At 34.3% G+C, this 15,224-nt stretch overlaps 1 protein-coding gene across 1 annotated transcript in view; it reads right to left on the bottom strand.

Annotated features, from left to right (window-relative positions):
• Positions 1–15,224, bottom strand: part of und (methionyl aminopeptidase und) — a 219,942-nt gene that overhangs the window by 141,336 nt on the left and 63,382 nt on the right. The window contains exon 4 of the mRNA XM_090415735.1: positions 11,663–11,774. Coding sequence (XP_090271861.1) covers positions 11,663–11,774 — 112 coding nt within the window. The remainder of the gene's footprint in view (positions 1–11,662; positions 11,775–15,224) is intronic.

Raw genomic sequence — 15,224 nt, forward strand, 5'->3', positions numbered from 1 at the left:
CTGGATGTAGTAGATGATACAAACAGAAATGCTAACAGAAACAGACAAATGCTAAAATAAAAAAAAAAAAGAACAGAAATGCTGAAATACAGAGAAGGTATACAAGTTTACAATATACCAGGGCAAAATCAGTTACGATAGCAGTGCCCTAACTACTGAACTTGACCACATTCTCAACACTTTCTTAGTCAATTTTGCCCACTGGGAGCACTATTTAGGACTCTAGGCCTGACTTTGGTTGCCTTCCATCAGCCTCATTTGCCCAGTGTTAGTGCATGCACACAAATATTGCCTTGTAATCCATGATGACAGCAATGTAACGTTGGCAAAATATATGAAGTATTAATTAAAGTTATTATAATTGATATTTAGCAAACATTGTTAATTCATGAAAAATAGTTACCAAACACTTGTTTCAGATTTGTTTAAGAGTATATCATTATCTATGTAAAATAAAAACCTCAGCTCTATAGTTCCACTTTTCATATCAAGTTTACTGCAATTTAATATGATCTATATAAACAATGAATGACATTAGATATAGCATGCACCCTTATTATCAAATTCCTGATATCTATCCCTCAAGGGATTTACATGATACTGTGATAGCATTACACAAAAAGTTAACATTATTTTTAACTTCCTATTGACAGTTTCCCTCCAAATTAGTTTCTTTCAAGACTCCAATATTGAATGATGTTATATTTTGGTCTTCTAAGGCACTTCGGACTGTGCCAATCTTGTCTCTGGATCTTTTTCCTGCCATTCTACTTATGTAACTGATCATACTACCTAAGATTAGCCCTGCTCACATATTACCAAATGCAAAAAGAGTGTCATGCCCCTTTCTAATATATTTATTTTTGATATGATTTTGCTTATTGTTTCTGTCTCTAATCCTCACCCTTACTGCTGTAAATTTTCCCCAAATTCTCATATCTCAGGTTTCTTGTCTTTGATCAACTGTTTTACCTCTAACCCAGCTCTCATCCATAAGTTAAAATTGGTTGAAACACTTCTGTCAGTTAGTTTAATACTTTGACAAATTTCTCTTATTCCATATAAATTTATTTGGCATCACACCATACCAACCTTTCTTATTCTGTTGTCTATAAATTAAAGATACCAAGAAATTATATACTTGGTTTAATCCTTTATCCAAGTGTAAGCAAACAAAGATATGTGCTTTGCATTATGGGATACTAAGGCAAGTGAAGTCAAGTCATCAGCATCTATATACAAGTTGTCCTAATTCTGAAACTACCTCAGGTGCAAACTTTGTTTGCTTACACTTGGATAAAGGATTAAACCAAGTGGAAAAACTTCCAACAACTATTCTGTTGTCTATTTCCATGTTTAATTTACCATCTTCATTAAAAATTGTGCCTAAACAGTCAAAATGTTTTACTTGTTCTATAGCCTTTCAATTTAGAATGGAGCTGATGGTTTCAATTTCCTGCCTGTTTTCATAGTCTTCTAATTGCTGATTTTCATGGCAAATTTGTTACAGATATTATTCAATTTAGATAAGAAAGCTTGTACGCTTATACTTGATTTATTTAGGAGTATAACATCATATGCATAAATATCTGATATTAACATCTCCAGTTTTCATATCAAGTTTTATGCTACTTTCCTTCATAATATGATTCATATTGGTGAATAACAGTAGATATAATATGCACCTTTGTCTTTCTTTCAATTCTAATTACCTGACTTGCAACTCAAATACAGACTATATTATTTTATATAAATCCAACCATATAATTGTAGTGATTTCAATACTTTTATCACATACCTTTTCTAGATGTACAAAACTTAAATAGAAATCTTTGTTATATTCCTAGTGGCACTTCAGGGTCAATGCCAAATAATTGGGAGGAGACCTCCACATCACCTTTAAAGAATGCAGAGATTGGGCTTCTGACCAAATGTCTAATCCATGGTGCAGCCCATTTGCAGGTATCTGTTGGGTACTGAACGAATGAGGTTGGCAATTTGAAACTAAGTTGACCATATTGTACTTTCTACTGGCTTAAACCACAATACATATGATGGTACAACATGATGAGATTCATGCAAGCTGAGACATCACCTGATTAAACAAAGCCCTCACTGTTTTTGTCAGAGAAAAAGGGCTAACTGTGAAAAGTCCTCCTGGAACAAACTCCAACTCAACATCCAGAGGAACAACAAACCCAATATCAAAAGAGCTGAATATAGGAACTATCGATAATATTAATGGAAAGGAGATTGAACTTGCAGAACTGGAAAAGTACTACGTGGATATAATTGGTATTAGTGAGGCAAAGAAGATAAAAAGTGATTAAGTATAGGATTTTATACTCAGGCAATAACAATCAAGGAAAGGAAAGAGTAGCAATAGCATTCAGCACCAAAGATGAAGATAAACTTCTTGACTCAAAGGCAGTTTCAAGTACAGTTATGTAAAATAGAGAAAGTGGCTGATCTGGTTGGCTGAGTGGTCAGCGTATCCGCTCTTCAGCCAAAAGGCTGCGGGTTCAAATCCAGGCATGGACATGGATGCTTGTCTGTGAAAATAATAGTGGTGATGATGAGCAGTAGATGCCGTTAGTGTAGATGATGGTAGTCGTGGTTCATTGTAGTTGGTGGATTAAGTGTGGAGACAGAATTGTAAAGTAGGTGCCCTCCCTCGATGAGTCCTTGGAAGGTGTTACGTAATAATAATAAAAAACTTATTTGTGCTTATGACATCACAGAAGGTTCTCCTAAAGAACAAGTGGAGGAATTTTTGACGACATTAGAGCAAGCAGCTGACAAAGTAAATTGAAAAAGTAGCCGTTGTTGGAGATCTAAACAGCAAAGTAGAAAATAAATCCTACCAGGTGTACATTTTGAGAAAATTTGGAGAAAAGGACAAGGCTAATAACGATGTTAAGTATCTGCTGGACTTCTGCTCAGGACATGGACTAGTCATTAGTACCACTATGTTCCAACAGAGAGAGATCCACAAGTTCACACGTATAATAAGAAGTAAGATAAAAGAAATAAGAAAGCCTCATTGACTGTCATTATGGATGATGATAATTTCATGCTGGTTCAGGATACAAGACTGTATGTATACAAGATTTAAAATTGGAAGCAATCTTCTAGTTTTAAGTATAAAAATGAATGCTACATGGAAAAGGACAATATTATTATTAACATCTGACCTCCATGGAGTCAAAGACTCATCGTGGAAGGTACACACTATTGCACACAATGCTATCCAACCATGCTTAAAGTGATTGAATGAGTCTACATTCACAACACACACACACACATTCAGGTAATGGATTCCACTCACTGACCACTCTCCATGCAAAGAACCTGCTCCCCACTCCTCTGCTCACGTTCTCCCTATACAATTTCCAGTGATGTTCCCTTGTTCTACTCCTCCCTCTTCCATTCTATGAAAAATCTTTTGTGTGTCAACCTGATAACCCCTAACTAGCTTATATGTCTCAAGTCCTCCTGTAAGGCCATAACATCTGTTTGATTCTGCATTGCTCTCCTCAATTTTGCATCATCTGCAAACAGCCGCATACCACTAGTTAAACCCATCACAATATCATTAATATACAAATTAAACAAGAATGATCCCAAAACTGACCCCTGCAGTACACCACTAGTGATCTTCCTCTTTTGGGATACTGCATCCCATATACAACTTTTTGATACCTATCTGACAGCCAGTCACTGATGATCTAACACAGACGTCTGTTATCCAATCCCATCTTTTTACATTTATTTACCAGCTTGCTGTGTGGCAGTCTATCAAAAGCTTTTGTAAAATCTAAGTACACCACTGTATATGCATCTCCCCTGCCCAGGGTATTTGTCACCTTGTTATAATATATAAGTTAGTAAAACATGGTCTCCCTTTAACAAACCAATGCCTAACAACCACAAAGAATACTGCTGTTATCGACCCATTTCTGAATCCTACTTTTCACCAATCTCTCTAGTACCTTCACCACAACTCCAGATATACAGATTGGCCTAATGCAGCCACAACTTACCACCACCTTTTTGCAGTGGAACAATTTTACTTTCTTTCCATTCCCTTGGAACCTGTGCTGTTGTAAGACTCTTATTAAACAGGTATCCCAATACTGTCAATTCCCTGGTAGATTCCCTTAAAACATGTGGTGATATGTCATCAAATCTTATTGCCTTATTGACATGAAGGTTATTTATTTCCTCAAATACTTCCTGCTCATTCACAATTAAGCCATCCTCTATTGTCTTCTACACTGAAGTTCCTCTTGATTCCACGATGATCAGGATGAAATGCCCTTATAAATTGATCACTCAATACCACAATAATGTCTTCTGCAGAAAGTTACCATTCTATCATTTTCATCCATTAACATAATCATTCTTTCTTCTACTTGACACATATCTGAAAAACCTCTCTTGGGTGTTTATTCATCTGATTTGCCAATTCCTGCTCATGCTGTACTTTTATTTTTCTTACTAATTAAGTCACTTTCCTCACTGATTCTTTATACTCTTCATGTAACTGATTATTACCATTATTCATCTTGTGCTGCCTCCAAAGTGCTTTCTTCCAGATTTCATGCTTAAGCCTCATTCATCCATTTTACACCTACCTTATTCTGCATTTTGGGCTTTGGAATACATTCACACATTGATGATGTTAGGCATTTCTTTGTCAATTCCCAAGTAGCATTCATTTCCTTACTGCTCAACTCCTCATTCCATGCTATAGCTCCAAGCTGTCTCTTAAGCTTGTCATAATCACCAGCCTTGTATTTGTACATATATCCTTTCCCCACAGAAGTCTGCATGTGGTCAGCCACAACACAAGCGATCACTTCATGATCACTCTCACCAACTAGAGGAAAGCAAAACCCCACCCATTCTCTGATGAAATTATCATATCGAAAAACTCTCGATCCTTGCATGCCCTCCTCTACATGCTGCATGAGATAGTTATCACTCGAGAAATTCATTTTCCTTATTCCCAAATGTTATCTCTTCATTCCAATCTATACTGTCATAATTAAAATTGCCCATAATAATTCTCCTTTGTTTGTTCACTGATCCAAGTTGTTTATACATTTTTTAATCACCACATTCCCTGGCCTATAGCAACATCCAACCAAATATGTCTTCCTGTCAACCTCCACTTTACACCACCCTGCCTCATCTCATAACCATTGCCACTATTTCTCTATTTCATGTCTACCTTATGTGGACATAATTCCCATGCTATTATCAGCAGCACTCCCCTCACTTCTTTTCTATCCTTGCAAAAAATACTATATCCTTCCATTTCTATTCCCATTAGGATATAATCTTCATTCAACCATGTTTCACTATCCAATGATTTTGGGGCAAATAAACTCAATCAGTAAAACAATTTCATCTCCCTTATTTCTGACACTTCTGGCATTTGTAAACAACCAGTCATATCCAAGCCACTTGTTGGTTGTGAGTTCCCACCACACCTGACCTTGCCCAATCACCTTTATCACCTCTTATCACATATATCTGCTCAGTCTCAACTTCCCCACCCACATTGCAATATACTCCATCTCCATACACACATTCACTGCTACTTTCAACATCCACTCTTGCTGCCCACAAGGACCCTCCCCTCGTTTCCCTGTTCCTTTGCATTCCTGTTCTCTTTTCGTCTCTCACACTATGACTGTTTCCACTGTCAAGCACTTCTGTCTCTTCAATACCACTCTTCTGATCTTTCACTTCATCTCACTTCTGATCTCTCACTTGCATCACACTGCACTTCCACCTAGCAACACTTTCTCCAGTACACTCACTCCAAAGCCATTCAAATGCAACCCATCACGCTTGTATAATTTCATTCTTCCTTCGAACACATCCATACATCCACAAACTGTACACCCTTCTCCTCACACACATCTCCGCTAGCATACCATTCATGATTCTGACTCTCCATCTTAATTCATCATTGTCATACCTCAGTATTCTCCCTTAAATGGTCATTATGTCCACTTAATATGTAAGAAAGTTTTAAAAAGAATTAAAGTTAAGCAGCTTTTACAGATAAACTGTGGACTCAAGTATACAAGCATTATTATAGGAAAAAGGAGAGTTTCAAAACAAGAACCAAACACTGATTGATTCAGCTAGGAACGTATGTTGTAAAGTTGTCTGCAAGGATCAAAAAATGAGAATACCATGGTGGATACCGGATGTTAAAGAACCAGTCCTGGAAAAGAAGAAAACTTACTGAAAGTTCCTAACAAATAAGTTGGCAGATGCTGTAAAATAATACAGAGAAAAATGTAAGAGAGCTAAACTATTTGTAAAAGTAGTTAAAAGTTATGGAAAGATTATATATATCTTCTATATTATTTAGTAAGAATACTGAGGATAAATATCAAGGTAGACAGCATAATGTTCTGGAGGCTATTCAAAAAGCTTAGAAATGGAAAAAAGAGTACTGTAAAAGGGATCAAAGATGATAAAGGTGACATGAAACTGAAGAAAAGAATATCCTAGATGTATGGAGTAATTACTTTGAAAAACTTAAACGAAAAGAATATCCTAGATGTATGGAGTAATTACTTTGAAAAACTTAAATGAAACAAGCAGTGACAGAACCACAGTAGAAAAAGGCATCAAAAACTTAAAATGTGGAAAGGTAGCTGGAGTAATGTTCAGAAATGTTCAAATATGGAGGGATAAAAGTTTTGCAGTGGCAACACTGCATAATTCAGAGAGGCCTGGTGAGAAGGTTGAATTCCAGATGGAGTAGCTCTTATAGTGCCCATCTATTTAAAAAAAAAAAAAAAAAGGAATAAAGCTGAATGTGAGTATTACAGAGTAAATTCTCTACCAATTCTTTACTTCCAGGTAAGACTGATGCAAGCATTCTTGAAAAGAGAATGGTAAAAATTGTAGAAGAGAAATTTCTACAATTTTTGAAGAATAAGCCTGATTTGCAAACAAGCTGGGTTCAGCCAAATAGAGGTTCTCAAGATCAGATTTTACGGCAAATAGTTCAGAAATCATGGGAACAAAATCTGTATTTTTTTGTAAGTTTTGTATTTTTTGTAAGTTTTATAGATCTGAAAAAAAGCATCTGACAAGGTGCCCAAAGAAAAGCTTTTCAAAACAATACAATTGTATGGGATAAATGGAACGTTATACAGAGCAATAAGTACTCTATTAAGTTGTATGTCAGCAGTTGAATTGAAAGAAATACCAGATGGTTTGATGTAAAATCTCAAGGATTATTTATTTATTTCCACTGTTATTTCATCTATGTGGATTGTATTATATATATATATATATATATATATATATATATAAAAAAGTGGTAGTAAGCCTAATATTAGAATCAGAGCTCTTTGTTTTCTGCAGATGATACTGTACTCCTAAATACATCCAGTGCAAGTCTCTAGGGCTCTCTAACTTATGTGCATAAAGCTATAACAAATTTGGCATGAAAATCAGTAATAAAAAGACTAAAACTATGAAAACTAGCAGAAACATTTTCAATGGAAAATCCATAGAACTAGTAAAATATTAAAGCTATTTAGGCACAGTTTTTAGTGATGGCAAATTAATTTAGAAATAGACACCAGCAAAGCTGGTATGGTGGGGAGCAAGTTGAATAAATTTATATGGAATAAGATGGTGTTTCGAAACCAGTTTTATGTTACTGATCTGAGAGTTGGGTTAGAAATAAAGCACTTGATCAAAGACCAGAGACCACAGATCTGAGGGTTCTCAGAAAAATTAGGAGAATGAACAGATGGCAGAAACATATTAAAAATGAAGGTATTAGAAAGGAACTTAACACTGTTAGCTTTTAAGAATGTGAGCAGAGCTCATCTAAGGTCAAATGGCTACTTGAACAGAATGAGAGAGGAAAGGTTAGCAAAACAGTTGTTTGATACAAGATGGTTGGAAAGAGGATCCAGACGAAGACCATGATCTAGGTGGATTGATTCAGTCAGGAGTGTCTTAGAACAGTACTTCCCAAACTGTGGGCCACGGCCCCCTTGGGGGCCGTAAGTTTTGTTGAGGGGGGGGTGAAATAATGAAAACAAATTTTAAATGTTTTAAGACTAACTAGATTTTTTTAATCTTAAAAGAAACATATTTAATTTTTATTATTTATTTTTTGTTCTTTTTTATATTTTAATGGACAAAAATCACGCATTGATGTTGGTTAACAAATTTTGCTTCCTGCGTATTTCGGCGATTAATGAATATTAGTAAATATATGCTTATTCATATAAGTTTCATTTCAAAGGTATTGATAAGAAACACAAAAAATCTTGAATATAAATTGTACTGAATACAAATACAATAAATATTATAATAATATATGTCTGTATTACAATTTTTTTTTGATGGAGGTGCCGTGAAATGTTTTAATTTTTCTAAAGGGGGCTTTAGAAAAATGACATCCATAAATTTGGGAGGCACTGTCTTAGAAGAATGAAATGTTAAATACGACAATATTGGACAAGTAATAGACTAATTTAGAAGAAAATTGTTTATCGAAGAGTAGTGCTGTCATAGTAGTTTGAACCCCACTTAAATGCAGGAAATTGATAGCGGTGGTGTTATATTCTCATGATTTTTTTACCTTTTTGTATCAGAGTGAAAATCTGATACTGTCAACCTCTATGTGGTTTGAATGAACTATTGTTCTCTTTCCACAATTTTTCTTATCCAAGTGCTCAGTAGAGAAATTCCCCTATATTTCTGACTGTTTTAAATCTCTTTTTATTGATGGATATTATGAGAGCTCTACTACAATAATCTGAAATTTCACGTTCTGACTATAGTATCGGAAGTATGCAGTGCCATGAAACTGTCCCTCATCCTCAGATCTTCAGCCCAACAGCCAAGACCACCTGATTTAGCCCACTAGGGAGTGCCATTTAGGACTCTAGGCCCAACCTGGGTTGCCTGTCTTCAGCCTTATTTACTCAGTGTTAATGCCTGCATGCACATATCATTGTCTTGTAATTCTTGATGATGGCAATGTACTATAAGTATTAATTAAAGTTATTATAATTCATATTTAGCATATGTTATTTCCTAAAAAATAATAAATATGAATAGCCAACGTATAAGTCTTTCAACCAGAAAGAACAAGTTGGGTAAAAAAATCAGTAATAAAAGACATGAAACGAGGGAGTAAAATGAAAAACATCAACTGTATTCATAATGAAGTACCTATAGATCTAGTGAAATACCTCAGCTATTTAGATATAATTTTTAGTGAAGATGGCAAAATTAAATCTGGAAATATAGAAGAAACAATGTTAATATGGTGGGAGTGAAAGTGGCCTCAAACAAGAAAGTGCTATCCACAGGGAATATGATAATATAGATAAGTACATGTCATCCATTTCTAACATAAATGCTAGAGACCCAAAATGAGATAAATCAGAAAGACATTTTAACACTATCAACGTTTTTCAAAGAACTTTAACGACATTTGAAATTAAAAGAAAAGCAGCATATTAACTTGTTTTCACTTTTGCCAACACAACAGTTATTTCCCAAACCTAAGTTTTACGACATTACAGTATTGCTTCTTTCGAGGTGTTTCATGCTACTATTTAAACACAGAACTTTTTTTTTTTTTTTTTTAAAGATGTGAAGTTATTAGAGAACCTCTAATAGCATCTTTATTTTCATTACTTAAAAAATGAACCACTTTTAGGAGGGGATTGTTAAAAACTCTGCTATCTTCAACAACTGATGCTTAGCACAGTAACATGGAACACGGCAAGTAAAGATATCAAGTAACATACTAAGTGAGTGAGTGTGTATGAGAGAGAGAGAGCATCAGAAAGACCTGTTTAGCTCTGAATACTTGTCATCAGAAATTAATCAACTGATACTGTCAATATAGCTGAAATGCATATTCATGCAAAAATAGCATCTAATGATTCCCAAAGTACACTTCAAGTTAAAAAGAGCCCTCAGTAATTAGATGCAATAAAAACACTTAATTTAAACAGTAAGCATAATTAAGTTTCACAAAACTTCAGTTTTGTAGATTTCTGAATTATATGACTTAGCAGCAATTCCCCCCCCCCCAAATCCATAATTCAGTTACCTAAAAGCTACTGCTACAAACTATAACTCAAAAATCTGTATGCTGCCGAAATTTTTTAAAGCTGTAACTGGTCCTTAAATCCTAACAGTCATTTGATGCATGTTTTTAATTAGAAAGAAGAAACACACAGTATATAAGTTAAATGTTCCACTTCAGAACTCAAAGGTATAGGAACGAAATTTTCAAAGCTGTTTTTTTTCCTAAATATTTCAGAATATTTTTCTAAAAGGCAGATAACACAAAAGAAACTGTAAATCATGTTTTAATTTTTTCTAACCTGTACGGCATTCAATGTTTTCAAGTTTTTTTTCAACAAGATATAACGAGGTAACAGAAGAGAAGTCATATTCCATTTTTTTTTCTTATTTCTATTAATGATAATCCTACTTATGATACTAATGTATTTATCTGCCCATCCTTGAATTATAAGTTTTAAAAGTGGTTAAGATCAGCTATCAAAAAATCATTTAATGCCACTGATATTTTGCAACTTGTTAGAATGGGATCTTTAGAACAGAAATGATGGAAGAAAAACATCACTAAAGCTCTGAAGTGGCTTATAAAATTTTCATATTTGGTCTCTAGGGTTCTCAATTATCTAACAAAACACTAATATTAATACACTATAGGTTTACAGCCTTTAATGCCAATTCACATAGAATCACTCAAGCATTCTTGTTTACCATATTTCTCAATTATGCTATTGAGAGCATCAATGCAATTTTCTCTTTCTTCTTTCTTTCATTTTTTTGGGGGAGGGCACTGTAGCCAACTATTCCCCCTACCTCCTCCACCAAAGAACAAGCTGTGAAGTGAGTTAGGGAGTTTTATATCAGCTAATTTAAGGTTTCATTTTAAGCTCACTAGCCTCTTGCTATGAAGTTTTGCATTTTGATTACTTTTTGGTATTTATTTATTCATTATTATTATTTGTAATCATCTAAAGATGGAAGAATTGCACTAGAATATGTAATCCCACCACCACCACTAAGCAATTTAAAAAAATCCAGTAGTAACGTTTTTAGTGCTTCAGAAAAAATTTAAATGACAGCAGTAAAATACACAAGCTTGAACTCGAAAATATTTCAGCTTGCCTTATGGCCCATAGAACAGTTTCTGATCTATCTAACCCTTGGCCTACTTACAGTACTAATGTACTACAGATTCACAACCTCTTTTGAATGAAAGCGCAAGAGCACAAGCAGCAAAGACAACACAAAGTGTTGTCTAAAGTAACATGAAGACAATCCTGCATTCTACATATCCCCTGACTAGTGTAAAGCTACAGAGAAAATTAATATCAAGCAAATATATAAATAGCAAGAATACCATTATCTGGTCTTATGGACTACTAATAGTCAGTCAAAGTATCAATGAAGTCACCAATAAACACAACGATACAGTTACTGAATGAAAACAAAACAAGAATTTATAAAATTTAAATCATGATCTCAATATATCAATGCAGATAATATATTTTGAATAACATCTGACTGATCTTTCCACAACTGGGTGATAATGGCATATTTCTCTTACCCATCTTGAAGGGTAGGATAATCTGTTTCTTGTCCAACAGGAAAATTGCCATCAGGAAATAAATCGGCAATAGGAATTGATGGAGGATTAGTTTGCTGCTTAGGCCCACCTCCTACATATATAAAAAAGTACCAATCAACACAGACATATTCAAGATTATATAAAATGTAATCTAACTTTAAAATTAAATCCAAATTTAAAATGTAAAAAAAAAGTTTCTTTTAAAAACCAAACTTATTTCAATTATATAGCAAACAAACTGCTTCTTGAAAAATATGTTTGCTCCATGCATTTTTGATTATCAATTCAAAGATTCAAAACATTTTTCTATAAGGTTTTCACTACAGATGCTAGCTACCATAAATATCATACATAATGAATTCTGAAACTACACAAAGTAGTAGTTCATCCTGTGTGAAACAGAGATCTTGAAAGAGTAAGTTTCTTTGCTCATTAAGATACAAAACAAGGAAATGTCTTTACAGAAATAAAAAAAAAAAAAAAGGAAAATTAAAAGGGAAAAAATAAAGGAATAAGATGAGTCTCTTGATAAGCTAGAGAATTTTCAAAAAAACATGTACCCAGTCTGTGACTAGGTCTGGTTTCTCAATTTGTGTTCCCATTATTATTTGTGTGGGTGTCACAACAAATAAGAATTTACTAAGAAACAAGTCCAATGATTTTTTATTTATTTATTCTCAAGATTTTCAGCACAAATATTTTCTAGATATTCATTAATGCCAACTAATGATCATATGCAGTAGAACATACACAGACTGATAAAATGATCAATTAAAGATTGAATAAGTAAGATACAGCACAACTTAATAGCTAATTTTCTTTTTTAAACTATGCATTTTTAGTTATGTAAGCAATAATTTTGCTCACATGTATTTTCACATGCTTATATCATACAATGCAATCTTAGTAGCCATAATAAAACAGAAAATGAAAAATGGGTGGAGAATTATCTGACTGTTAATCAAAGATTACAAGATAAAATTCATGATTAGTAGATAAATATTAGTAATTTTTCACCATGTAAATTAATAACACACATCAGAAAGATCTTCTAATCAGATTAAGAAAAATTCTTAATAAATGCATCTATTTAATAAAATTCAGATTCTCACTTAAGAACCATTTGAAATTTAAAAATAATAATAATTATTTGAAAGAAATTAGTTTAGTTGTTTACTTTGTATTTAATTTCCAAATATGTCACTGAGATGAACATAAAAAGTTACATTCAGAGTACACAGAATAAAAACAAATCACAATTATTGGTTAAAGTCACCAATGGATCCTAATTGATGTATTACTAATAGTGTTCATAAGAACTGGTAGTAAATTGTGAAAGGGATTGCTTTCAAAAAAAATAATGCCTAAAAGAATGATTTCCTAAGGTTTTGATGTATAGAGGCAAGCAGTGAAATTCATATTAGGAGAGGCAGTTTAGTATGATTCCACTTTCCTTGAACAGACATTTGAATTTTTACTAGTTTACATGTAGAATTTGGTGTCCTTTCAAAAAAATCCTGGGTTAACAATTGCATTGCTCAACAAACAAGACTTAAGAAAGCATTGTAGCTTTCAAAAGACATTGCAAGTATGTTTCGAAATGAATGTTTCTTAAACACATCGCATCTGTTAGACACATCCTTTCCTCCCTAAAAGTCAGATGAGAACAGTCTCTCAAGAAAAGCAATGAAGCCAAATGACACTGTCCTAATTTTTTATGTAAATGATTTTCTATTTATCAAAATTTTGGGAAGTCATCCCTTGGTTTAAAAGGTTATTTTTACAGCACTCTTCTCAATTCATAATTAACTAGCTCTCATGAATTTCAAAGGGTATCCAGAAGAAGAAGCATCAGGCTATGTACCCAAGGTCTGAAGGTCAAAAGTAGGAGTTAGATGGATGAGTAGCATTGTTAAGCAATGAGCAGCAAATTCATGAATAGTACAATGGTCAAGAAAGAAAGGTAACTAGCATGGTAAGGAAGGTAAAGTCAGATTATGAGAAGAAATGAGCTGAGCAGACCAAAGGAAATCCTAGAGTTCTTTCATTATGTGGCAAGTAGGAGGAAAAATGACTATGGAAGAATAACTTCAATGAATGCTGATGGTAGAGAGGTGACAGGCAGATGAAACAGCTAAGCAACTGAACGACACTTTGCAAGGGTATATCATCGAAGTGAGGATAATGCTGTGGCAGAGGAGACATGGACTGATGTGAGAGCAGAGGGTTGATGAATTGGAGGTACTTAGGATATTGCAGAATTACAATGAGAACACAGCCTGTGGGATTAGATGAGATATCCACTCTCATTTTACAAGAATGTGCAAAGGAACTGGTGATGCCTTTAACTAGGCTGTTTAATTTAAGCCTCAGCTCTGTCAAAGTCCAAAGGAAGTGAAAGAAGGATAAAATAATTCCTTTGTATAAAAGAGGATCTAAGTCTGTGATAGAAAATTACAGACCAATTGGTATCTCAGAGTGATGGAAAGTACCAAACAAGTTTATCAAAAAAAGAATTCAGGAATGGGTGAATAAGAATATGATACTCTATGAAGGAGAACATGGCTTTGTGAAGGGCTAGTCATGAACAAACTTTTTATAATAGGGTGACAGCTGAGCTGGATAAAGGGAATGGCTACACAATGATACCACTGGATTTTGGAAAGGCATCTGACAGGATATCACATGGGACTCTGTTACGCAAACTGAAACTTATGGGGGATGGATATGAATAGGGAGATAAGGAAATAACGTGGCTGATGGAGAGACACCAGCAGTAGTATATCAGGAGAAGAACCAGAGAGAAAGCAGTGACTGGTATGCTGCAAGGCTCTGTGCTTGGACCACTGCCATTTAATTTGTATGTAAATGATACAGGAAATAATCTGAAAGGAAATATTCAGTTGTTTGCCGATGATACAAAGTTAGGTAGGGTAATATAAATAATATTAATCAATGTGAAACAATGGATATCAATTTAATGTGGAAAAGTGTACATTTATGCATTTTAGGAAAAAAAAGATTACAAGTTATATACAGGGGGTGGGGGGTCCTCGACATGCGTCGTTTCAACTTTATGGCGGTAATCCCATAAATAATTTTAAAAATAAATTTCGACTTGAAGCAGTGTGACGTAAAATTCAAACACCACATGCGAACTTGTTTGCAAGCACAGCAGAAGAATATGCCATTACGCTGCGTTTGTTTGGGAGAGGTGCATCGCTTGGGTCCCAGCATACACTCTTTGGGTACCGCGTGCTTTGTTTACATCCGCTATCTCACTTTTGCGACTTTTTACCCTTCAATATGGCTCCCAAACGTAAGGGCAGACTCTTCCGATGGCAGTGTGTCGAAGAAAAGGAAAGCCATTACATTAGAAGTGAAATTAGACATTATTAAAAGGGAGAAACACCAACGAACATTGGCTGTGCGTTGAACTTAAGTCGTACCACAGTCGGGACTATTATCAAGGATAAAGTTCGCATCCTTGAACACGTGAAAGGATTGGCGCCCATGAAATCGACTGTGATTACGAAAAAGA

Source organism: Typopeltis vanoorti, chromosome 3 (genome assembly GCF_054136105.1).
Source record: "Typopeltis vanoorti isolate ZY-2024b chromosome 3, IOZ_Tvanoo_1.0, whole genome shotgun sequence".
NCBI lineage: Eukaryota > Metazoa > Arthropoda > Arachnida > Uropygi > Thelyphonidae > Typopeltis > Typopeltis vanoorti.